This window comes from Aythya marila, assembly GCF_965140915.1.
Source record: "Aythya marila genome assembly, chromosome: 9".
Lineage (NCBI taxonomy): Eukaryota > Metazoa > Chordata > Aves > Anseriformes > Anatidae > Aythya > Aythya marila.
This window is the reverse complement of record NC_139050.1, coordinates 9,507,165-9,531,757: the sequence shown is the minus strand read 5'-3', so window position 1 is coordinate 9,531,757 and position 24,593 is coordinate 9,507,165. Positions and strand designations below refer to the sequence as shown.

Genomic DNA, 24,593 nt, shown 5'->3' with positions numbered 1-24,593 from the left:
TGCAATCCATAAACAGAATGATTTTAAAGCCTTTTGCTGTTACTCTTTACAAGGACATTTCTATTCCACTGCCTGTTCTGATCAAAGCCTGAGCCTAATGTTATGTTCTTCTTGGGACTGCAGGTTGCATACAGTGATCTGAAACATAATGGTCCTTTTCAGAAAGGTAAGTCCTATTCTTTGCTATTATTTACTGGTTAGCTGAGGCCCAGAGAAATAAAGAAGGACCTTAACATCCTTGTTCTTCTCAAAAAGAATAGCAGAAGTAACCCCGTATCAACAAGATATAAAATAATATCAATCTGGACTAAAAATGCAAAAGCGTCATGCCAACTTTGGGCTAGCCTGGCTGTGCTTACGCTGAGCTGGTGACCTCTGTCACAAGGTGTGGCACTGAAACTGCAGATTACCTCTGGAATTTTAGTCAGGGCAAATTGGAGCACTGTAATGTTCTTTATAATCTTGTGTGACGTTTACAGACATTTATGCTCCAGTTATTTGGTTTTAAACGTAAGCCCACAAAGTACTTTAAGATGAAAAAGAAATATTTTTTCAGTAAAAAAAAAAAAAATTGAAACATTGACAGTTAAGTGCTATGTTGAGAACAAAGTTTGTATGCAACAAGACAGTCAGCTGGAAAGCCAGCTCCTCATCATAATTCATTCATACCCCCTTGAAGATCCAACCTACAGCTTTGTTCCATTTTCATTCTAGTCATTGGAGTAATTTTTTTGTTTAAATCTGAATTAGTGACTGGAGCAAGAGTAGATAGATATTCCTGGGGAATACAAACAGGGCAGTAGCTCAGGCAACACTGCAGTGCTGCCTAAGGAAGGACAGCCATAGCTCACACCTTTCCTCCAGTGACAGTAGAGCTGCCCTGCATGCTGGCTCTGTAGGCAAGATGTTGCCATGACTCCACAAATGTAAAGAGGAGCTGGGCTGAACAAATAGTGCATTGTTTTCCTAAGACAAATCGCAGATGCAACCACATTTGTAAGTGATTTGAAAGATAGTGGAAAAAATACACGTAAAACTGTTGCAATGGGGCCCTCTGCACTTCCAGCTATCTAGTCTGTCCCTCTTTTTTTCTCCCAAGAATGCCTTTGTTTTCAAGCACCTCATCTGAAAGAATACCACAGCTACTGTGAGGCTACCAAGACACATTACCAGCATTCACAGTGCCCCCACCCCCCCCAGTTTCTAGGAGGTAGTGGAGCTGAGCAATCACTGTCCTTGTAAAAGGCGTTATGTTATATGCTCTTGTAATACAGCTGGGCTGGATGACTCAGGCAAAGCCATTTTCCATGCCAGCTGTGGTGCTGGGAATAGTACTCAAAGATCCCAATGCTATCACAATCAGACTGTACTACCTGCAAGTGGTAAGAACTTGTCCAGTTAAACAGTGCAGAAGAAATTAAAGCAATAGAAAATTAAGACCAAGACATATATGCATGTGAACTATATGGCATGAAGTCTGTCACATTACCTGACAATGACTTTTCTTTCCCCCCAGGGTGATCATGTGTGGCTGGAAACTCAGGCGAACAGTGAATTTAATGTCCCTATTGGGGCAGTTGTGAAAGACTCTGACTCAGGACGGATCTTGCTGGAGGATGATGAAGGCAAGGTGGGTTATGCTACAACTTTCTGTAGAAGGTAAACATAAAAATCAAAAGTACAAAATACAAATGAATGGACGTACTGGATCAGACCAAAGCTTCATCTAGACAAATAGTCTGACTTTGATAATGACTGGTGAGACACACTGAAAGAAATAATATAAAAATAAGGCCAACATAGGGTGATGCTTCCCTAGTATCTACAGATCCCAACAGTATAAAGATCTAGATCTTCTTGAGCTAGTGGTTATAACCAAGTAGCTAAGAACAGGAAATGGACAAGCTGCAATCCCTAAATTTAGTAGAGTTCTAGGTAAAATCATGATCCCACTAAAGTCTGTTGAACTGGAGTTTTACCCCTACCTCAAACATGTTCTGGCTGTAATGATCTGACAGAACTGCATTGTGAACACTCATGATTTAGGAGGAAATTCTTCACTCAGAAGGTGGTGAGGCACTGGAACAGGCTGCCCGGAGAAGCTCTGGATGCCCCATCCCTGGAAGTGTTCAAGGTTGGGTGTGATGAGGCCCTGGGATGTTTAGTTCCAACATCCCTGCCCATGGCAGGGGGGTTGGAACTAAATGATCTTTAAGATTCTGTGATGTCCAGAACTCACCTATGTGACTTTGTTTAAGGTTTTAAATCATCCAGTCCTGTGGAGCAGCGCACTTGCTAATTTCTGTAGTTCAGTCAGCTGTTTGTTAGAATATGCTGGGTTTAGTGTGGACTATGTTCAAGCTTGCTCTGGTCTTACATGGTGCTTTTCTTTGTTTGCCTCTGGGTAACAGCACAATCCATTGAAACTTCTGCCTTGCCTTTTTCAGGAGCACTGGATCACGGCCCAGAACATGCACATGGTGCACCCAATGCACCCATCCTCTGTCCAAGGGGTGGAAGACATGATCCGCCTTGGGGATCTTCATGAAGCAGGCATGGTGCACAACCTCCTCATCCGCCACCAGCAGCACAAAATCTATGTGAGTGCCAAGGTTACCAAGCATGCTACTTCTAGCAATAACCTCTAATGCACCTTCAGTAGGGTAACCTGAGCTGCCTGCAAGCTTTCTTTCGTGCATAGGGCCCCACAACCATAACTTTGTCCAGTGCAAAGTCCAGCTACATCTGCACCAGAACAGAAAAGCAGCTTAAAAATCACTACAAAACATCTTATGATAACACATAAAAATGCTGTGCCAAATTGAGCTTTTGTGTTTTAGCCTTAGACAGCGAGGTGAGCTGTGATCTGACCAGGAGATTATAGTTATCATTATTCCTTCTGGAAAAAAAAAAAAAAAAAAAAAGATATCCTGGGACATTTAGTAACAACCAGACCTTAGCACTTAGGCCTCACCTAAGGGCTGCTATGGATCTCCCAGGTTTCCCTCCTGCCTCTGCTTAGTATCACACTGTGAGTGCCTTTGGCTGTATTCTTGTTTACAGGTTTGCTGCTAGAGGTAATGCTCATAACTGTTTTCCAGACTTACACAGGATCTATCTTGGTAGCAGTGAATCCATACCAGCTGCTGCCTCTCTACACAGTTGATTATATCAGGCTGTACTGCAACAAGAGGATCGGAGAGCTGCCACCTCATGTCTTCGCCATTGCTGACAATTGTTACTTCAATATGAAGAGGAATAAGAGAGACCAGTGCTGTGTGATCAGGTGACTGGACTCAGGATGAGTGGCAGAAAGCCAAATCTGGCATGTTTTTGGGGCACCTTTGAGGACATAGGAAATCTTCCAAATGCAAAGGCACAGATAAGACTTGAGATAACAGTTTACTCCCCTGCTACTTCATTTTCAGTCAGGGCTTCAAAAGGTAGAACATATGCAAGGGATTTCATGAGTCCATTGTTTTCCCCCAGACTCTTTGAATATGGTGATACATTGTGCACATCTGATCCTTTGTGGTGTAAGGCTATCTTTCACTATAGGGACACCATACTTGTGCTACTTGTGTTTTCTGCAGAGATTTCCTGAATCATAGAAACTCAGAATCATAGAATCATTAAGGTTGGAAGAGACCTCCAGGATCATCTGGTCCAATCATCCTACTACCAATGTCACCCACTAAACCATGTCCCTAAGCACCAGGTCCAACCTTTCGTTAAACACCACCCTTTAGTCCTCAATGAAAGACAGCCTGATCTGCCATTCACAATGTAAATATAAGTAGGATTTATTTTTTCACTTTGGTCTGCCATTTGCCACCCTAGCCAAAAAAGAAGAAATGAAACCATTAATGATATTGTTTCTTTATGCAGTGGAGAATCTGGAGCTGGGAAAACTGAAAGCACAAAGCTAATACTACAGTTTTTGGCAGCTGTCAGTGGCCAGCATTCCTGGATAGAGCAGCAAATCCTAGAGGCCAACCCTATTCTGGAAGGTGGGTTATTTAGCAAAAAGGCCTGATTTACCACCCTTATCACAGGAATTTTGTGTCAGGAAAAATTCAGGAACAGACCCTAGAATTACTGTATTTGCATAACAGCTAAAACCTCTCAAGTATTGACAATGTAGCATAGAAATTCTCTAGATTTTTCTGCCATGTCCCCATTAGGTCCACAGCAGCTCCCATACTGCAGGAGGAGATGCCACCATAGCAGGTAACTCAGAACTGCAGGAAGCACAAAAGCCTTTGGAAAGGCAGAGACCTTTTGGTAAAGCCCCCTTGTTTGGCATTTGCACCAGACTGTGGCAAAGTGACCAAGAATAGATATATCTGTAGGGTAGGTCCCTAAGACATCCATCTTTCTCAGTAGAGGGATCGGACGAGTACCCAGAAAGTCCTTTTGCAGGTCTTAATGAAGAAGTGCTCAGCTCTCTTGGCTGGTCAGATATAGTGTATATGTGGATCACCTGAATATATCTGTTAGGGCCCAATTATCTGGATGTGCAGTATGCCTGCCTGTCATCTCAGCAGGGAGCCTTAGTCCATGTATTCTTTAGTACTTGTCAGCACTATCATGTGGTGCACAACTTGTAAAATGCCAGTAGAAAAACAGAAGAGGATTAAAAATAGACACAATGTTCATTAACTGCAGTAATCAAGATACTACCTTTGCCCTTTGCCAATCAGCTTTTGGAAATGCCAAGACAGTTCGAAATGATAATTCAAGTCGCTTTGGGAAATACATTGATATCCGCTTCAACCGCAGTGGTGTGATAGAAGGAGCCCAGATAGAACAGTTTCTTCTGGAAAAGTCACGTGTTTGCCGGCAGGTGAGGCCACTTGCATATGTCCAGTTTGCCTGCTCCTGTGTTACAAGCCTGTACTAACAAGGCTATATTGGCCTATTCCTTTCTTTCCAGGCTCCAGAGGAGAGGAACTATCATATCTTCTATTGCATGCTAATGGGGATGAATCTGGAGCAGAAAAAGATGCTGAATCTGGGAACTGCTTCAGAGTACACTTATCTCACTATGGTAACAATTTCTACTTCCTTCTCCATTATCCCTCTGCCATTTGCTTCTTCCAGCAAACAAGTACCATCAATAGGAGCTGCAGATGGGCAGTTACCGAGTATCAGCAGTCCTTTCTTTAGAGTACCACAAGCAGTAACATCAAAAGTGCTGTGAGTCTCAGTTTTGGAGACTTATTGTAACATCCACCCATCTACCACAGTGGCAGCTTGTGGCAGTTCAAAGCCTTCCATCCAGGTCAGCCTTAAAAAACATAAAGAGCAGGTAGGAAATATCTCCTGCTTTCACAGGCACTTAGATTTCGGATGAATGCCAGGGAGAAAGCTACTCTACCTTAGGAGAAAATGAAAAAGCAGAAACAGTGTCAAGAATCCTCATCCTTATATCTGGTATTTATATGATCTGAAAAGAAACAAGAGATTTTCCTTACTTGTTGAGTGTGGTGTCTTGCAGGGCAACTGCACATCTTGTGATGGCCGGAATGATGCAAAGGAGTATGCCCACATCCGCTCGGCTATGAAGATCCTCATGTTCTCAGACTCTGAGCACTGGGACATCAGCAAACTGCTGGCTGCTATTCTGCACCTGGGGAATGTAGAGTTTGAAGGTAAACTCAGCATTGTCTGTGCTTGGTCTTTCCTCAGACTCAATGTTAAAGGCCTAGAGATGCTGTCTGCTTCCCACTGTACAGCTTAGGCTGTGCTCCTCTGCCGTGCATTAACAGGCGGGTGGGCAGGGTTGGAGGGGCAGGCAGATAAGCACCATTAAACATTAGGTAATTTTTTGAAACACATCCATCTACTTTTGTCACACTCAGGTTTCCATAGCTACAAATAAACCCTTATCACGCAAACTGAAACACTAGATAATGTAATGCCATGCTACATTTGCTGATTGTAGTGCTCTGCGAGCCAGAGGACAGAAGAGCAGTTGAGTCATGCTTGCTGTGGAGATGATAGCAGTCATCTGCGGGCTGGGTATGGTGAACACCCATCTGTGTGAATGCAATTCTTGTATGGCACAGGCACAGCCTCATACACCCAGCAGCAGGACGCCAGGAGCTCTCACATTTTAGAAAAGGCCTCCTTCTCTTTGTGATGCAGAGGATCCAATACAGTGATGCCAGAAGGGATCTTTGGAGTAATGTTGGCTGCTAAAATTGAACATTTAGACAACCTTTTTTGTCTAAATTTCCCATAAGCCAGGTATAAGGAAAAATGTTTTCAGAAACATTTTCTGAAGTCAGATATCACAGAATCACAGAATCTCAGAACTGTAGGGATTGGAAGGGACCTCGAAAGATCATCGGGTCCAACCCCCCTGCCAAAGCAAGTTCCTCAGAGCAGGCTGCCCAGGTAGGCATCCAGACAGGCTTTGAATATCTCCAGAGAAGAAGACTCCACAACCTCCCTAGGCAGCCTGTTGCAATGCTCCATCACCCTCACCATGAAGAAGTTCTTTCACATGTCAGCGTGGAACTTCCTGTGCTCTAACTTGCAGCCATTGCCCTGTCCTATCCCCACAAACCACTGAGAGGAGGTTGGCTACATCCTTCTGTCCCCCACCCCTCAGATATTTATATACACTGAGGAGATCCCCTCTCAGTCTTCTCTTCTCCAGGCTGAACAGACCCAGTTCTCTCAGCCTTTCCTCATAAGGAAGATATAACTTCTCCAGATCTCCAATAGCTACCATTTAAAAGTAATAACCTTGTCAGCTTTGCTGCTACTTTTAGCCTGATGTTCAGGAGTTGTGAGGACCCCATACATGCCAGGATCCCTGACTGAAATCAGAACTCTTCTTAATACAATCATCAAACCTGGGAGCTTCATCAGGGAACTGATTGCTTTGTCACATTCCCAGAGCTATGGGGTTACAGAAATATGGCTGCAATAATAGCACAGCCCCCACCCCGACAGAAATGATTCACCCCAAGACTGACTGTTTCCTTATTCCAGCGGCTGTGTATGACAACTTGGACTGCTCTGATGTGATGGATTCACCACACTTTTCGATTGCAACCAAATTGCTTGAGGTAATGGACTCCCATCTTCTCCTACTAGTTCTCTCCTTCACCCATGCTCCCTGAGCACACCGACAAAACATGATTCTGTGGATTGTTTATGTATGGAAGCACATAAAAAGGGCATTTCTTCTCGCTGATACTCAAGTGATGCTGTTGCAGATGTGTCTGAGCTAGGAGAGCTTTCAGTCTAGGACAGCAGAATGCTGTCATGAATGCTGCTGGACAGGCAGTTTGTTACAGCCCTCGTCCTGAGACAGACTTTCTTTGCTGGATCTCCTTTATCCACCTGAATGACCAGAATGCCATTCCTGTTCCTCCAGGTGGACTCCAGTGAACTTCAGAACAGTCTCACAAACCTCTCAATCATTGTTCGAGGAGAAAGTGTGTCCAGGCCTCTGAATGTAGCTCAAGCTGCAGATGGGAGGGATGCATTTGTGAAGGTATTGGTTCTTACGTATTCTCTGTTTAAGATTGGGAATGCTTTCAAAGCTGCCTGTCTTACTAGTGAAAGAGCCTTTTGTGATAAATATTCACCCAGTGGGCTCTGTTCCCTCCTAGTCTTCAGACATAGTCTGACATCATTGTTGTAGCACGAAGGAAAGCACTGAGATATGTCCGAAGACTGTAACAACGGTTTTCCATTTGCTCTTTAATTTTTCGCCAGGGTATATATGGACGGATTTTCCTGTGGATAGTGAATAAGATCAACTCAGCCATTTCCAACCCAACTTCTGAGAAGCCTAAAAATACGCATCAGTCCATTGGGTTGTTGGACATTTTTGGGTTTGAAAACTTTAGCAACAACAGGTAAGAGGCTCTAAATTCGTTTCCACTGGGGAGCTGAAAAGCAGCTGATGTAAATAGAAAGAATGAAGAAATAGAAATGTTCTTTCATTATTGTCCTCATTCTCAGAGAAGCAGTGAAATTTCCGTCATTGAGTTTTCCCAGTGATGATCTTGCACAGATACCATTTGTCTCCAGTCTTGGTCACATTTCTGCCTTCTCCTTCAGTTTTCTTTCTGGTGCAGCCATTGCCACGTCTATTCCAGAACCTCAGGAATTTGCTCAGAGGAGATGCTACGAGCAGGCAGTCATTACAAGCAGATGCCTCCTGTCTCTGTACCAAACTTCTTTGTTCCATAACATTTTTATAATGTCTCTTGTGATACATTTTGTACAAAGGAGGCTGTATTTGGTTTCCCATTTCAGCCCATGCTTCTGTTTTGCTCAGTGTTTTTTGCTCTCCTGTCACTTTTTTGGGGGGCTCCTTAATTTCTCTGCTTCTAAGGACAGGTCAGTAAAACACCTGGTTAGTATACTGTTGTCCCACTGCTACCTCTCCTATTGCTGATTTCAGTCCCAAAGCACCACTTCTATATGCCCTTCTTCACAGAGGCAGCAATTCTCTAACTTGTATGGTATGTAGGTACCATATCATCAGTACTCTACAAACCATCACCTGTACTCTGCAGTCTACAAACACTGGTGACCAGAGTAGAGAAGCTTTCTCCATTTTGTGACACAGACAACGTGAGCACTATTTTAGCAGGGTATGCTACAGTTAGGGATGTAGTAAATTACTGTGTGCAAATATTATTATTAATTACAATAATAAATATTGTAATAATTATTAATATAACTAATATTATCTCTGTCATTCTATTTCACTCCACCTTTGTCACCCCCTCCTTGATAAATCACTTAAAACGTTCCATGTTCTTCATTTTTTCTAAATTCTACGTGGCAATTTCTTCCAATTCATTTCAGCAGATGTATTTCGCTTGCTTTCAGCAAGATTTTATTCCTCACTGACCTTTGGAATGCAGTCTAAGATCTGTTCAGGATAGCCTACGTCTTTCACGGTCTATCTATATCTATCTGTCTATTACTTTATGCTATTCCCAGAGGCTGCAATCCACATGGGGCCTCACTGTGGTGAGTACTCCACAGGCACACACTGTGCTACAGCAATTACCAGGTAGTGAAACTCAGGTGCAGCATTTAGGACTAACTGACAGAAGAAGCGGTAATGCCAGTGCAAGTAAAAACAGGTCACACATTCATACAGTCAAGCTATTTTCGGTTATATGTCCCCTTTACTCTAGAGTTTTCTTGAAACACATACATGATCTTTTCTTGCTTACCCATCAACCCTCAGTCATCAGCTGGCTCATCTTTATCACAGCCGAAAATGTATCTCTTACGTTCCTAAGACTGACAACATGCAGTGGTGGTAGTCATTAACACTGTGGAATATAGCAGTAGTACATCTGGATATGTATTTAATACATATCCAAATACATATCCAAATGCATATTTAAACAAATACCACGGAGCAGTGGCAGTGCAGCACTGGCTGAGGTCCAGGGATGACCATGGTTTCCCACCTTGTCCTTCCACAGCTTTGAGCAGCTCTGCATTAACATTGTCAATGAGCACCTTCAGCAGTTCTTCGTGCACCATGTCTTCAAGCTGGAACAAGAGGAATACCTTGCAGAGCACATTGCCTGGAGTAACATTGAATTCCCTGACAACCACCAGGCTCTGGAAATCATTGCACTCAAACCCATGAACATCATCTCCCTCATTGATGAAGAGAGCAAGTTCCCAAAGGTAACTTTATGGTTTCACCTGTAATGTTTGGTTTTCACCATAGCGCATCAGTAATGCTTGGCTTTACACAGAAGACTGCAAAAACACTTTCAGAGATAATGTCTCTGACATTGAGAGGCAATGTCTCAAGACATTTGAGAGGCAACATCTTCCCCCTTGAAAGGTGTCCCTTTTAAATTAGCTATATGAATACTTTTGTCTTTGCTGGAGTGTGCTCTTCCTGGTATCTCGCTGTTGAAACTCTTATAGTTGTTCCAAGTGGAGAAGGAAGGACTCCTGATCATTTAGAAGTGCCCTTTTAGGAAATATTTAGTTTTGTATATTGTTTGAGTATTGTTCTGCTGTTGGTCTGGATGGCAGCTTTCTCTTCTCCTGTATGATGGTCACAGCTGTGCAATATCATTGTGAAAAATGTCATTCTACAAAAGGCAGGCATCTCAAATAGGAGAGCAGGGGTTGAAGATCCTATCTCAAACATTCCTGAAGAACATTTTCCTCATCTCCAGGGCATGGTGAGGGTAAGCAGGACTGTTAGTACAGATGGCAACATCAGCTTATCCAAAACGGCAAGCCCCTGCCTCAGCTCACTGGTAGTCCTCATGGAGAAATTTAAGAGGATTGTGTACAGACAGACAGATGACTTTCCCCTTTCTACCCTGAGAAGAGGGTGGTCCTAACTGTCCTGCAGTCAGGAGGAAAAAACTCCTCTGATTCTCAGAGCACATGGCTTCTCAGATAGCACAGCACAAACCTAGCACAGGTGAGTGAGCAGAGCTAGCCTCACATGCATGGCAAGGGGATGAGATTGTGATGGCATCAGCTGAAGAGAAGCTGTCTGCCTGTGGAAGTCACAGTCTGGGCATGCTGACTGGTATCTGCTTCGGCAGCCGTCTTCTGGTGATTTCTGAGTCTTATACCAGTTGGAGAGTGAAAGAAGGCTCGGTGTGCCTACCTGGAAGAAGGAACATGCACCCTTAGAGCATGGCTGGTTAGGATGGCATGGGAAGGTTGGTGCGGAATTCTGCTTGCAAACATCAAAGATTTGAGAAATTTTCAGCATGCCTGGTGATGTTGGTCATGTTATAGAGCCTTGTGTACAGTCTAGTGCTGTGTTCTGTCCTGATGCTTGAGAGGAAGGTCTGTGTAAAAGGGAAGGTACTTCTGGCACTGACTTCTTCCAGATTTACTATACACATAAGGAGCAGAATTTAAGCCTTTGCTATTTCTGAGCACCACATCTGTTTGTTCACTGAGCATAGTCCAGTGCAGAAAGGGGATCTACTTAACTGTCTTTTTCTGCCTGTGTTTGTTCCCAGGGCACAGATGCTACCATGCTCATCAAAATCAATTCCCTCCATGGCAAAAGTAAAGTCTATATCCCACCTAAGAGTGACCATGACACCAAGTTTGGCATTAACCACTTTGCTGGGGCTGTCTTTTATGAATCAAAAGGTGAGCCTGTCACTGCCGGATGTGGAGGGTGAAGAGAAAAGCATAGATTGCCATGGACGTGTAGCACTCCAGGGTAGTGCTGATCTGTGATTTCTCAGGATGGGAGTTAAAAACCTTCATGTTTACTTAGCTGAAGTCAGAAGATCAGGAGGATTACTCTAAACTAATCAGCAAGTTACTGTAAATGAAATAGATTTTAGCTAGCCAGAGTAGCACTAGAGCCAGCTGACTGCAGAGATAACAAGCTTTTGTATTTTTTTTTTTCCATCCTATAGGTTTCCTAGAGAAAAATCGGGACACACTGAGTGCTAATGTAATGCAGGTGGTTCATTCCTCCAAAAACAAATTCCTGAGGCAGATTTTCCAGGTGGAAGCAACCCCACCTAGTCTGGGACGTGGGACCATCCGGCGTCTTGGAAATGACCAAGCCCACAAGGTTGGCTAAATGACACTGGGTTGCAGAAACAACTCATTTCTCCTCCCTTCCATAATGCTCTGGCTGTTCTTGGCCTCCTCTTTTTATTACACTGTCTCTGCAAATACATTTTCATGCATACCCTTTCCTTCAACCCATTTCAACAAAGGAGTTTGGAATAAAAGTCAGGATCTGGCATTCATGCTGTAAACAAATGTAATGCCAGCCCTGTCTCCCAGGAGTGCTTTTAGTGTTTATATTCCTGAGTTTCCTTCTCAGGGTAGAGAGCAAACAGTCAGCTTGCTATCTTACCTGTTATCTGCCTATTCTCCCGGCATTGTTTTCTGATCCCGTTCTTTCTTCCTCAGTCTTTATCTCAATGTGGCTTTCTGCTGTCCAGAACATCTGGCTACAGACAGGTTAAAAACCTGTGGGAGAAGAAAGAAGTGGTACAAGCAGCAACTGAGAAACGGCTTAGCATTTATTAAACGTTATGAGCAACTTAAGATTAAATATCAGGCCCACCTGCATTGCTCTAATGATTTTTGTCTTTTTAAAGAAGGTTGTGCTATGGGAAAAAAAAAGAGCTTTCCTTAGGAGAACATTTAGAAAGTAGCATGTCAAGAAAGGAGCTACTAAATGTGGGTTACTGTCTATTTCAAAATGCATAGAAGTCAGGTGATGCATCTCTATTAATTTCAAATAGGTTGGGCCACTGCTGGGGAGCCTAAGAAGCAGGCTACAGAAAATAACAGGAAATGAAGTGACAGAAAAAAAAAAAAAAAAAAGAAAGAAAAAAAAAAGTGCTTTTCTGAGGTGTCAGAGTCTCTCTCCTGACTCACCAGGGGAGAAAATTCACCGCCATTCCAGCAACAAGACAGGCTAACAGTGTTGTATCTGAATGTGGTCTGTGAGACCATGAGGGCCTGGACATCAGCCTTCTGTGACTGTCCCGCTGGTTTAGTGGTACAGCAGAAAAGCCTCTAAGGTCTGGGAGTGCAAATTGCTTTTAACTCTCGTACAGTTTAAACTATATGCTGTTATGCTGTCCACTTCAAACAGGAGCTTGCTAGCCCTGAAACGCATCAGAGCTGCTATGAAGCATTCCCAGGAACTATTTTCCAAGGCATGAGGGTTTGGTCGCTGGAGGGCAGCATTGTCCTGTAGCTTAAAGAAGAAAGTGGCAACTTGAGTGTTAAAAAGGGGATTTAAATGTAAGAACCAGAGTAACGAGGTACTATAAAGACCATTAAAGTGATGCGAGCCATTGGCCTTTAAATGGTTTATTTATTTTGAATAGGAGGTGATTGGGAGGGGGAGGGAAAAAAAAATCTTTATACATAGCAGTACTGTGTTTCAAATATAATTTCCAAGCTTATAAGAAGCCTGTAAGAAAAAGGCCAATGGAATCTTTTTGTTACCTGGAATCTGCACTGCTATCACTGTAATTTAATATGCTCTTAAAACATAGAAGCAGCAGCTAAGGGTTATTGTGATAATCTGTGTGGAAAGAGGTAGACCTGTGCTTATAGTGAAGCAGGGGAAGTCAGGAGCTAACTGCAGCCAAGTGCAGTCCCTCTGGGGTTACACTATTGCACCTGTAAGCAAAATTCAACCCAGGAGTTGTCAGACATAAAGCACTGCATCTGCAGCCGCAGATAGAGCAGCTTTTACATTATCCTCCAGTAGAAGTTTGCCTTTTCACTATTTACTGTAGCATTAATGAGCAAGGAGACCATCCTGAGCATTAAGGAATAAACTGCTCAGAATCCTTAGCTATTCTACTTAGCTATGAACTGGCAGCAAAATGCCTGGCCTGGAGGTTATTATTGCTTTGGAAATGGCTGTTTCTTACCAAACTTTCAGGCACACATGCATGAATAATGGCTTGACACCCAGGCCCCACACTAAGCACAGCCTTGGTTGGAGACAGGCCTATGTGGGCCCCTGTAGGAGGAATTTCTTCCACCACAGCCACCCCTACTGCTAGAAATTATTGCCCAAGTAGGTAAAGGACCTCAGTGGGGTTTCTTCAAAATAATCTTCCCAAATAAGATGCAGATGACAGATTTAACTCCAATATAGGTAGATAACTTTTCCTGGCATTTGTTTGATACCATTACTTGTACAAAAATATGAAGATTTATCATCTGGCCCTCTGACAATGAATGATGTAGCAATCAGCATGTGCTTACTCTTCCCAGGGCTTGGATACCACCAAACGGGTCTCTACTCTGGGAGGACAGTTCAAGCAATCCCTAGAAAAACTCATGAAAATCCTTGGTCAGTGCCAGCCATACTTCATCCGCTGCATCAAACCGAATGACTACAAGAAACCACTGGTAATGCTTTAACATTATGAGTTCTTGCCTTCAGTAAACTTTTTAATGATGAAAAGATATCAGTTGCTATGTAGCATTTTCTATCTGTACTTCAGCCAAGAAGAGCTGGAGTACAAGCCATTACTGTAAGACAAAGGGCAATAGGATAGAGTAATAGAGTAATAGAGTAATAGAGTAATAGAGTGAAGGATGGCAAAAAAACACACAGGTGTGTTCCTGGGAGGAGCTGCAAAAGCCAGTCCTGTAAAGATAAGGAGCGAACTGGAGAGTTCCTAGCCCAATCAAGAGGACAAATGAAAAGCAAAATAGGATTCAGCCACGATCATATTATGAAACAGCCTGAGAAAGATGAAGGGAGCTGTTGGTATTTGAGACAGGGGTGATGTAGCCTGATTTGACACCACAAAAAAGAGGAGCAAGTTTGTTGTTAAGATACTTGGCTGGAACTTGGGAGATCACAACCCAGTTCTACACCAAATCCTTGTATGGTGTTTGTCAAGTGACTTGATCATTTTTAAAGTACTGCATATGGCCCAGTGAGCCTATTTTTAATCTGCATTACAAAAAAAATAGCAGCACTCATGCTATGTATGCCCAAAGAACGTAAGTTTCTACTACAGTTACTCACACCTGCAAAACAATATGAACAATTTATTGTTCACCTGAAATCACAGTTATAGAATTGAAAATGGCTGCTGAAGACAGTCTGAAGTTAATGGACTGCTTCCACTGCCAATAAACACAAATTTGAAGACCTTTTGGAGTGAAATGTTTATGCCTGTAATGAATTGATTTAGGACACTGAAATGAGAAGTGCAATTAAGAAAAGCCGTAGTAGGCCATTTTAAAGGCCCTCAGAGGTCACAGGTTAATAGATACATGTATATTTTGAGGAATGCTGCATGTACAGCTCCTTTTTGTACTAAGCCTCATCTTTGTCTGCTTTCTCTTCCAGTTATTTGACCGGGAGCTGTGTATTAAACAGCTGCGATATTCAGGGATGATGGAGACCATTCAGATCAGGAAAGCTGGCTACCCAATTCGCTACACCTTTGAGGAGTTCTTTGACAGATACAGAGTTCTCCTGCCACGGTCTGTTCAACAACAGGTGTGTTAGCACAAGCTGGACTTAAGGCTAATCTAACTTTTCCTTATGAAGCTATAGTCTTTCCCATGGTAGAAAGTTCTTGGATTACTGCTGGCACAGCTCAGACAGCTGTCATCACAGTAACTGTAAATTACAAAAAACTCTAAATACTTACATGCTCAATTGGACCTTAGTTGAAACAACAGAGGTGCTTTTAACTCCTGGAGTTGCTCCACATAGACATCCCAGGCACAGTGGCATATCTACTGCCCTCAGATATTTCATTTTCTGTAATCACACACTTCTGAGGTCACTGACATGCTTCCAGGCAATTTAACTCTGGAACGCTTCACCAAACACTAATGTTCCTCTGTTTCTTGACCATTTGAGCCAAACCACTTTCATTCATTATGCTGTCAGGCCAGAGGTCTGTCAGACCTCCTCTATTTGTATTCCTTGCCCTACAAAATGCAAGGCAGTAGATCCTTACATAGTACCACTACTGTGTGTCCAACCAAACCCTAATATAATGATGCTTTTGCACATCAGCTGAAGAATGATGCTCGACAGTGCTGTATCGGCATCTCTGAAGCAGTGCTGGGCAAGGATGAGAGCTGGCAAGCTGGAGAGACCAAGATTTTCCTTAAAGTAAGTAAAAGGACAGTTTATTACCTCTTTCCCTGAAAAACTGAGCATTTCACAGTTAAGCCTGACTTGTCAATGTAAGAGTGGTGAACCAGAAGGACAGGGTTCTCCTATAAACTCTCTCTTGAATCTGAGACCAGATCTGTGTTCCTGAAGACCATGTAATTTGATGGACACAAGCTTAGTGTAAGAGGGGCTGATCCTTTTCCTGTGCTCCAGTGGTGCAGCTGAAACAGCACAGAGCAATGTATTGTACTGCTCAAGCCTGGAGCACAATGGATACCAACACACTGTCCCAGGGGAAGTCCTTGCCCTATGCAAGGTAAAAGCAGTCTTTTCCTAGACAGACTCTTCTGTGCTTGTTTATTGCTATAGCTAGACACGGTGTGGCCAGATAGTGACAACTCTTCCTACTGCAGTTCCACAAACACATTTTAATCCCAGTTTGCACTATGTCATGCTGATTCTGTGTCTTTTTCAGACCATGTGTCCAGTTTTCAGAAGTTGCGTCTATTCAGCTGGCATATCAATGTTTTCTTTTAACAGGATCACCATGACACAGTATTGGAGTTGCAACGACAACAAATACTCACAGATAAGGTTCTTCTTATCCAGAAGGTGATGAGAGGATTCAAGGACAGGTCAGTGATCTCACAAAATGGGATTTGCTTTGGTTTCTAGTGAGGTTTTAATATCTTAAGTGAAGCATTCCTGAGTATTAAATGTATCAATTCATACCTTCTGCTACCTCTCAATTCAATGCTCATCATGTAACAGTGCATCTATGCAGACTTTACACAAAGATTTGTTCTATCTGTACTATCAGTTTATTATCATGATGCTTTTCAAAATGCAGGACTGCTGCACATGCAACTTGTATGTAGGGGAAGGACTAGAAGTAGGATTTGCACTTAATCTTTACAGCAAATAGCAGAGATAGGTATCTGGAAAGCAGGAAGTCTGCATGGAATGTAGGATCTTCTATTTTAGAATGCTTCTTTGATACAAGACATAGGTAGAAAAGAATAGGAAAGATAGAAAACTAACTAGTCCTTCTCCTTGACAAAGATGCACAATTCTAGTTTAGTTTGAAATATCTTCAGAACTAAAATTTAGTCACTGTCAGATAAATTGCCACCCTTGCTAAAATGCTTTACATCATGATTTTTTTTCATTAATTTTGTATTGCCCAACCAGAACCATAATATAAGACTAACTCCTGGTTTGGTTTAGAAAATGTTCCTGACAGTGGTGAAGCAATAACTATAACACAGGACACAAATGCCAATAAAATTCTCCCTTTTTGTCCAACTCTGCCTGTTATCTAAAAGAGTACTGCCCCTCTCTAAAAAACTCACCTGACTTATTTTTAGACTATCAGAGCTATGTGCAAGCTTTGACAACCACTGTGTGACAGCTTTTACCATACAAAGTTCTTGCTCAGATGTGTTCCTAGCCTTGGCAGTTAGGACATTGGGAAGCAAGTGGTCATTAGATGGGAGAGTTATCCCTGCTTTATGTGAAGGCTTTTTCAGCTCTTACAGAACTCTCCTACTACAGCAATGAATTTGGTCTGCAGTTGCTATGAATATTTTTGCAGCATTAAAGGGCAAAGCCAGCTCAGACATAAAAAGGTGGATTAGTAATACTTTTGTCTCATGCTTTCTACTAGAAAATGGATAGCAAACCAAATATGAAAGCTCTCACTCTGAGAGCTCAACTGATTGCTTCATGGTGCTGCTTCACTAGCAGGATGAGCTGAGCCTGGGTGAAACTGGCCAAGGCCCCTGTCCTGAAAAGGTCAGGCAAAACAGCCTCTTCTGGCATTTGCATCAGCATGGAGAAGGTGTAAGCAGAGAAAATGCTTTGAGAAAGGATAATTTTGATGCACATGGTACAAAAGTTTCTGACCAGACTAACCTTTGTGCTGCAACATAATACTTTTATCGGGCTACTTGGAAGCAAGAAGAACAGCCCTTGCTGTGCTTCAAGCTTGCTCTAGCAAGCTACTAGTATCTGAGCTAATAAGTTTAACAACAGTTTTCCTGACATTAGCATTCTTAGATAGCAGTCAAGCCTGAGATCAGAGTCTAGAAATCCCATAAATATTAAAAAGCAAATAAACAAAAAAAAAAAATACCACCCTTATTCTTTATTCTTATCATATGAAGCAGCAGAAATAACGTACTGCTTGTCACCTCACATGTCTGTTTGCTTAGGAAGCAGTTTCTGAAACAGAGGAAGTCTGCTGTAGCCATTCAGGCAGCCTGGCGAGGCTACTGCTGCCGGAAGAATTTCAGAATGGTAAGAGTGTATATATAAGTGTGTGTGTGTGTGTGTATTTATACACTGTGCTTTGTAAGATTGAGTGAAGTGATTGAATGAAGATATTCACAAATGAAAAGGGAAGAGGCAGAATGTCAGGATATAAAGAAGGGACTTACCGGGTCCACGGAGGACTCTGGGGCATCTCAGGGCTTGCTGAACTTGTGACATTTCTGCTTTCCGGTGAAACAGTAACACAACTAACCTCTGGCAGGCCTGGCTGCGGCAAGCTGGCACCCAAGTGCTCCAACACTTCTAGTCAGGAGTCCAGGGCTAGCATTTGTGCATCACTACCAAGCTGTGAGCAAAGGATCTTCCACAACTGTTACAGGAAAACTGGGAATCTGTAATAGAAAAAAAAAATCATTGTATCAATCTCTAAAAATTAATAAGCTGAACTTCTACAAATGGTGGCTTTTGTGGTTAAGGAAAGCTACACCGTATTGGAGGTGCCCACATATTGTGTATTTGTATGGGAGAGATTGCTATTACTATGTAAGAGAACATCCCATTTGTGAGGAGTGAGAGGAGAAACTGCCAATTTCAGTGAGAAACATTTTCTATTCTGCATCAAAGTAACACAATTCCTATCTGAAGAGCCAGGGTGCTGTCCCGCACTTGGCCCTGTCCTTTTCTGCTGCTTCTCTCAGTATTAAGGTACCTATCTCTCCCAAGTCCGTGCTGCCTTTTTTTTCTTTTTTTTTTCCCCAATATATTTAGTTTCATTTCTACTCTCTTCTTTCCCTTGTCAAAATCTCAGGCTGACACTGCCTGAAGCCACTCCATAGAAAAGCTCCTCAAAAGAACTCTATCTCATCTAGTTTCAAAAGCGTATAACTGGAAGAAGAAATTAAAGCATTCTTTTATAGATGGCAGTAACCCATGAATCCCTTCCAGTGGCTTTATCCAATTACTGAATTTTGTTATCTTCTATTCATCCCAACTTAACCCCAGTCTCACTTGCTTTGAACACCAATCACTTTTTTTTTCTTCCCCACCTCCTACAGATTATGCTGGGTTTTGGGCGCCTGCAGGCCCTCTACCGGAGCCGTCAGCTTGCCAAACAGTATGAAACAACCCGGGCTCATGTCATCAAGTTTCAAGCTGCATGCCGTGGTTATCTAACACGTCAAAAAATAGTAAAGTGGAAGAAAGCGGTATGTCTTATACAGGCACAATGCAAGGGGCGTGTTTGCTTGCCAAACTTTGCAAAGGATGAAGAGGGAGGTATGCGTATCTGTCCAGATACCTCACGAATATCATGTTGTTTCTATGAGGTTCTGAGAGTCAATGACCAGCAAGCGTTGCCATTGGATAGCACTGAATATGGATATTAATTTTGGAATATTTTATTTTGAGGTATAAAAAACAGAGTTTTAAAAGAAGCTACCAGGTTTGAAGAGGTAGGCATGTCAACTAAGGAACACTGAACGCTACGTAGTTTGTCTGACAAGATGGCTTGCCCAGTTTACATGTGGACTTGCTCAAAGACCTGAATACTGCTATATTTTAGAGAATAGTAAGACGCAGACAGAGTTGTAAACTTACTTGTAAGGATGATTTAGAAATGGGACAAGGTAAACACATGCACATTTCTGTTTGCAATATGACCTGGCACTTTAGCCAAGCATGCACAATGCTATTACAGCCTCCTGACACAAAACATTTTAAAATTTTAAATAACGTGTATTATTTTTCTACTATTAGGAATACTTTGTTTTTCCTAAAGTGATTTATTTTTTCTTTTAGTGATACAGTTCTTCAAAATTGTGCGTTATTACTAATAGACCAGCAGTCTATTGGGATAGCTGTAAGAGCAAAGCCCTGTTGATGAGATATGTCTTTGTGACTACTTAGCACAAGCAACATTTGCCCTCACATTCCAGCATTGCACTAGCAGAGCTGGACCTCACTGTCATAGCACCTTTGTAATTGCCTTTCATCCTTGCACCCATTCTTTCTAGCAGAATGATGTTCCAGTTATACTTAACCAAATTCTATGTTTAAAGGAACACCTGTCTACTCTGGAAATAAACGACGAAGAAGAAAGACAAAGGAGGACAGATGTCTTTGCCAGCAGACCAGCAAATGATGAGGTTATCAGTGACCAAGAGATGGTTGACAAAATTTTTGGGTTTTTACCTTCTATGATCGGAGGCCAAGAAGGACAGGCTCCCCTGGGCTTTGAGGTATGGAGCTGCAGAGTGGTAATGGGTCATGTTCATTCCCTGTGTAAATCCATCAGCTTTCTTGGAATTTCATCAGTGGTCAATTCTGTTTAATGGACTTCTGTACAGTGGAAGATACACCCAAATTAGTCATCCAGACAGGAACTGCTTTCAGAGATCAGCTCCCAAAAGTTTTTGATCATGTGCAGTTTAAGAACTGTGCGTCTTCAAAAGCCACTTCATATTTGTTTCTTTCCTCCAACAGCCCCCCACCAAATAGAGCCATTCTCTCCATTTTGGCACTGACCATATGTTCTGCTGCCATTGCTCTTAGTGATTCTCCAGCTGACACAAGCTGGAAGTTTATGACCTAAATTACCCCATTTTCTGAAAAGCAAAATTTGAGATATACTAGTCCTGACAACAGTGGAGGATAGAATGGGGTAGGGAGAGCAGAATAGTCTGGATTAGCGCAGGATATGAGTAATAGAAGAGTATCTGCATTTTCCAACCAGCAATGTTCTCGGCCAGCTGAAGACCAGGGCAGGAAGGCCATATAGAATAGATGCATCTCAGAACAAGCCCCGAGTCCCAGCAGTCTATTGGTATCAGCTGAAAATGGCTTTGGGTTTAACTGGAAAGCCACATTCTGGAAGACCTATGGCTAAGCAGAAAAAGAAAGAGAAGAAAGAAAAGGGAAATAAAATAAATAAATAACATAAAATAAGAATATCAGGTTAGAGGGAAGGAAAATACACTTCTTCCTCATGTTCTGCACAGGACTTGGAAACAAAGCCCCATAAGCTGGAAGAGGTGGACCTGGACACAATTCCCATGAGTGTGGAGCTAGAAGAGGAAACAGATGGCTTGGAGGAGTACACCTTCCCCAAATTTGCCGCTACTTATTTTCAGGGGTCATCTACACATACACACATCCGGAGACCACTGCGACACCCGCTACTTTACCATGATGATAAAGACAACGTCCTGGTATCATGTTCCTGCGTGTCGGTGAACCTGTTCCCCCTGCCTCAGGCACAGCCCTAGGAACCAGAGTCTTTAGAGTCAAGCAAATACCCCTAAGCACTTGTATGAAAATAGTAGTTTCCATCAGCATTTTGTGGTGCTTTGCAGGCAGGCATTTCACACGGATACCTCCCCAGCACAAGGCATCTGTTCACCTTTAGTTTGCCAGCAGAGAGAACACCAAGGCTTATTTTGACTTCTCCAGATACCCACTGGGGGTAAAAGTGGACTGGAGAGAGGAAAGCATCAGGGCTCACCCACCTCTTGCTAGGGTTGCTGGTCTGTGACAGAAGCGGACAGGAGGCCTGTGCACCAGATTTTCCTGTTGAACCATAGGGTGGTGGAGGAGGGGAGTTTTTCTTGATGCTAAGCAGCTTTGTAGAATGGAGGATCCTGTGCTGCAAAAACTTTGCTATTATTTGGCTTCCTAGTTCTGGGTGTCAGGCTTCTAGAAGAGCTCACTGCATTGCTGTCTATCCAGGTGGGTAAATGCAGAGTGCAGTGACAGTTTCTCTGTTCCACTCTGGCTGCAGTGCACATGCAAAGTGCCAGTCACGGGAATGGTGAGGGTTCAGCAACCACAGAGCAAATCTAATAATCCCACTAGAACTGCACCCACTTCCTGAGAGTGTCATGAATGTTGCTCACATGTGGTATGACACGAAAGTAAACTTTATGTGTAAATAGTGGGAGAGATGGGATTTTAACAGCTTGTCTGAGTAAAAGAAGAAAGTGGTCTAATCTAAAGAGGAAGAAATGGCATGAAGCCTTTAATTCTCTTGACAGTGTCTGACTCTGCTTCCTGTCACTGCAGGCTTCTCTAGTTGTTTGGGTAATTATCCTGAGATTCATGGGGGACCTGCCAGAGCCAGCAATGTTTGCCAGGAACGTCACCAAGAACAGTTCCGTGATGACACAGATATATGACACACTTGGCAGGAAAAACCAGGTCCAGTTCAAGAGCGACAGCCCAGGCATGGTAAGATGAGCTATGAGGCTATGTTTGTATTTTCATATGCTTTCCTTGGTTGCTCTGATGTTCTACCAAGACTGAGAAAAGCAAACGAACCTTTGCATGCTACAGGTCTTGAAATACCAGAAGTGCAAAAGGGCCCCTGTCAGTCCTAGGACACAGCAGCTCCTTCTGGCAAGAGAGGACAAAACAGAAACATCTCTATTTGATCATCTTTCCTTTCCTAATGAATAGTTCTTGCTGTGCATTAAAGTAATTTCCTATAATGGTACTGTGTGTTGTAGAGAGAAAGCAGAAAGGATAACAAGATTTCCAAGGGTATCTCCTCCCTAAAGCTGAAACGGTCCTCCAAGTTGACAGGGAAGGTAAGAGCTGGAAATAAATGGCTTCTCCTAAGTCTCTTTGTCTGGACCCCTGTCTGACAAATGTGTGACAGCAGCGTCCTGGCTGGGAACTCATTCCCTTGCCAAGCAAGGTCAGCTGTGTTTATGGGATACCTGGTGCATTATTATCCTTCTTTTGAAATTATCCCCATGTACACTAATATCACTCATTATCTGGCAGATTCCCTTCATCCCTTCCTGCTGGAGAGTGACTCCTGAACACAGTGAACAATTTATTGTTGGGAACTGTTGCTATTACAGAACAGTTTGCCTAAAGTCCTGTGCGGAACCATGTGCTTAGGGCTGTACAAGACAGTACAATAACATTTACCTAGCCAGTAATAATAGCACTGTAATACTGCATTTTATGACTTAGTTTGTGAGGAGGGGGGAAATATGATCTGGTCCTAACCACTTTTGCACTGAGTAGGAAAAGATTTAGCCAGAAAGACTGAGAAGGAATGTCTCTCATTTCTGGGAGAGTTGCCTGGTAAGAAGGAGCACTCAGGAGTTCTGGTTGGCTTCTTTCAGGTGACAGACCAGCTGAGAAGTGGAGAAGAGGGTTTCCAGGAGGACACCTCGATCTCTGAAAGACCTATGTCTAACTTAGAAAAAGTGCACTTCATCATTGGCAATGCAATTCTGCGCCCTGCCATCAGGTAGGAAACTTGCACCTCTCCTTTCTAGGATCAGGGACCCATTACATCATGGAAATCCCCTTTCCTAAATCCTTGAGACATTTTCCTTATGTTGGAAATGTCCCACTTTCATCTCTGGGGGTTCCTGACTGAAAGTCCGAGCTAGACACATACAACGGAGACTCCAGGCCAAGCACCTCTTCAGCAGATGGTTCACCTTTCTCACAGTTTAGGTCAGCTGCCTCCACGTGTGGCTTTCTGAATCTCTCTTGGGTACGTAATGGAGCAGAGCTCAGTGCTGTAACCCAATAATACATGCATGCTCTCGTATGAGAAAAAAGAAAACCTAAGAGAGAGTAAGAAATATGGGGTTTATGAACACTAGGTGTAAGACATGCTCATAACCTCAGTTTCTCAATGGCCTGTTTCTGGGCCTCTAGCAATGTACTCAAATCAAAGACTGGCTGGTTTCCTGAGCAACTCAGACACTAAACAGGGAATTCTGCTCACAAGCAACATGAGGCTGGGCATTAGCCTAAGCATGGTGTGAGGATGAGACAGTCTGGTTGTTTCTGTCTGAACCTTGTGAATTTTCTCTTCCATTTTAGCCTGTTTTAGCTTATGCAACACATTTCTGTTACAATGTGCCTAGGCAGAGGCCCTGCCTTGGCCTCAGCCATAGGTTGCATTCCTCTTTACCTCAGTGTTTTGTTTCCAACAAAATGCTCCCAGAAGCAGATCCTCATCTAGCAAAAATTGCCTTCAATCAATGTATCATAACGGCCACAGGCTATCTGCTCCCTCAGTCTGCTTTTCATCCTATGTGCTACCTGTGAGCAAAAACTTCATCCGCCTTGCATCTTCCCACATCAAACTCATCAAATGTGTGTTCCAAGAGAAAACTTAAAATGAGTTTTGTTTGTATGCAGCTTTTTGCATCTGTTTCCCATACGACCTTGCTTCAGGCAACTTGCGTTTTCAGAAGCTTACTCTGAAGCACCCTTTTCTCTGTTAACTGTCTGAGGCCTCACACCATTTGCTCCAAGTTTTCTAAAAATGTAAAATTAAGAAGGATATCCCTCCCTCTCCCCTTCTTATTTCAAAATCTACATATGATCCAACAAACAAGAGCCATGAGAAAAAAGCCACGTACTGTGGAGAGCTTAGAGCAAGTTTCACGCAGAGTAGACAGCAAGGACATTTTGCATCTGGATAAACCAGGAGCTCGTTTTCTTGCACAGCCCCCCAGCTTATCATGGGAGGTATTCCAGCATGGAAACTGCACTTGAGCTGCATGAGTAACAAGGGGTTTCAAAGGACAGTAGGCTTATTTTGAGCCTTTTCTACCAAAGCAACAACACAGTTATTTACTGTCACACACTGCAGGTGGTATCCTAGTTAACATAGTTAAATCTAGCTCAGATCTACTTCATTATGCCAAGCTTGTAATGG

The 24,593-nt window shown here is 42.8% G+C and overlaps 1 protein-coding gene and 1 long non-coding RNA gene across 4 annotated transcripts in view; one reads left to right on the top strand and one right to left on the bottom strand.

Moving 5' to 3' along the window:
* Positions 1-24,593, top strand: part of MYO7B (myosin VIIB) — a 52,583-nt gene that overhangs the window by 4,067 nt on the left and 23,923 nt on the right. For both annotated transcript variants that reach the window (XM_082767277.1, XM_082767276.1), the window contains exons 2-26: positions 124-166; positions 1,517-1,630; positions 2,448-2,600; positions 3,102-3,286; positions 3,889-4,010; positions 4,704-4,846; positions 4,937-5,050; positions 5,501-5,654; positions 7,006-7,082; positions 7,394-7,513; positions 7,738-7,880; positions 9,477-9,687; positions 11,004-11,139; positions 11,415-11,575; positions 13,759-13,896; positions 14,852-15,004; positions 15,533-15,631; positions 16,175-16,269; positions 17,848-17,932; positions 18,961-19,110; positions 19,963-20,142; positions 20,902-21,111; positions 21,962-22,126; positions 22,405-22,485; positions 23,035-23,162. In XM_082767277.1, coding sequence (XP_082623403.1) covers positions 149-166; positions 1,517-1,630; positions 2,448-2,600; positions 3,102-3,286; positions 3,889-4,010; positions 4,704-4,846; positions 4,937-5,050; positions 5,501-5,654; positions 7,006-7,082; positions 7,394-7,513; positions 7,738-7,880; positions 9,477-9,687; positions 11,004-11,139; positions 11,415-11,575; positions 13,759-13,896; positions 14,852-15,004; positions 15,533-15,631; positions 16,175-16,269; positions 17,848-17,932; positions 18,961-19,110; positions 19,963-20,142; positions 20,902-21,111; positions 21,962-22,126; positions 22,405-22,485; positions 23,035-23,162 — 3,335 coding nt within the window. In that variant the 5' untranslated portion in view covers positions 124-148. The remainder of the gene's footprint in view (positions 1-123; positions 167-1,516; positions 1,631-2,447; positions 2,601-3,101; positions 3,287-3,888; positions 4,011-4,703; positions 4,847-4,936; positions 5,051-5,500; positions 5,655-7,005; positions 7,083-7,393; positions 7,514-7,737; positions 7,881-9,476; positions 9,688-11,003; positions 11,140-11,414; positions 11,576-13,758; positions 13,897-14,851; positions 15,005-15,532; positions 15,632-16,174; positions 16,270-17,847; positions 17,933-18,960; positions 19,111-19,962; positions 20,143-20,901; positions 21,112-21,961; positions 22,127-22,404; positions 22,486-23,034; positions 23,163-24,593) is intronic.
* The window catches only part of LOC309881393, a 37,085-nt gene that overhangs the window by 8,860 nt on the left and 3,632 nt on the right, over positions 1-24,593 (bottom strand). For both annotated transcript variants that reach the window (XR_014318122.1, XR_014318123.1), the window contains exons 3-7: positions 20,096-20,242; positions 18,073-18,297; positions 11,867-11,982; positions 9,462-9,546; positions 1,490-1,650 (exon numbers count right to left, since the gene is read on the bottom strand). This is a non-coding gene — a long non-coding RNA (uncharacterized lncRNA). The remainder of the gene's footprint in view (positions 1-1,489; positions 1,651-9,461; positions 9,547-11,866; positions 11,983-18,072; positions 18,298-20,095; positions 20,243-24,593) is intronic.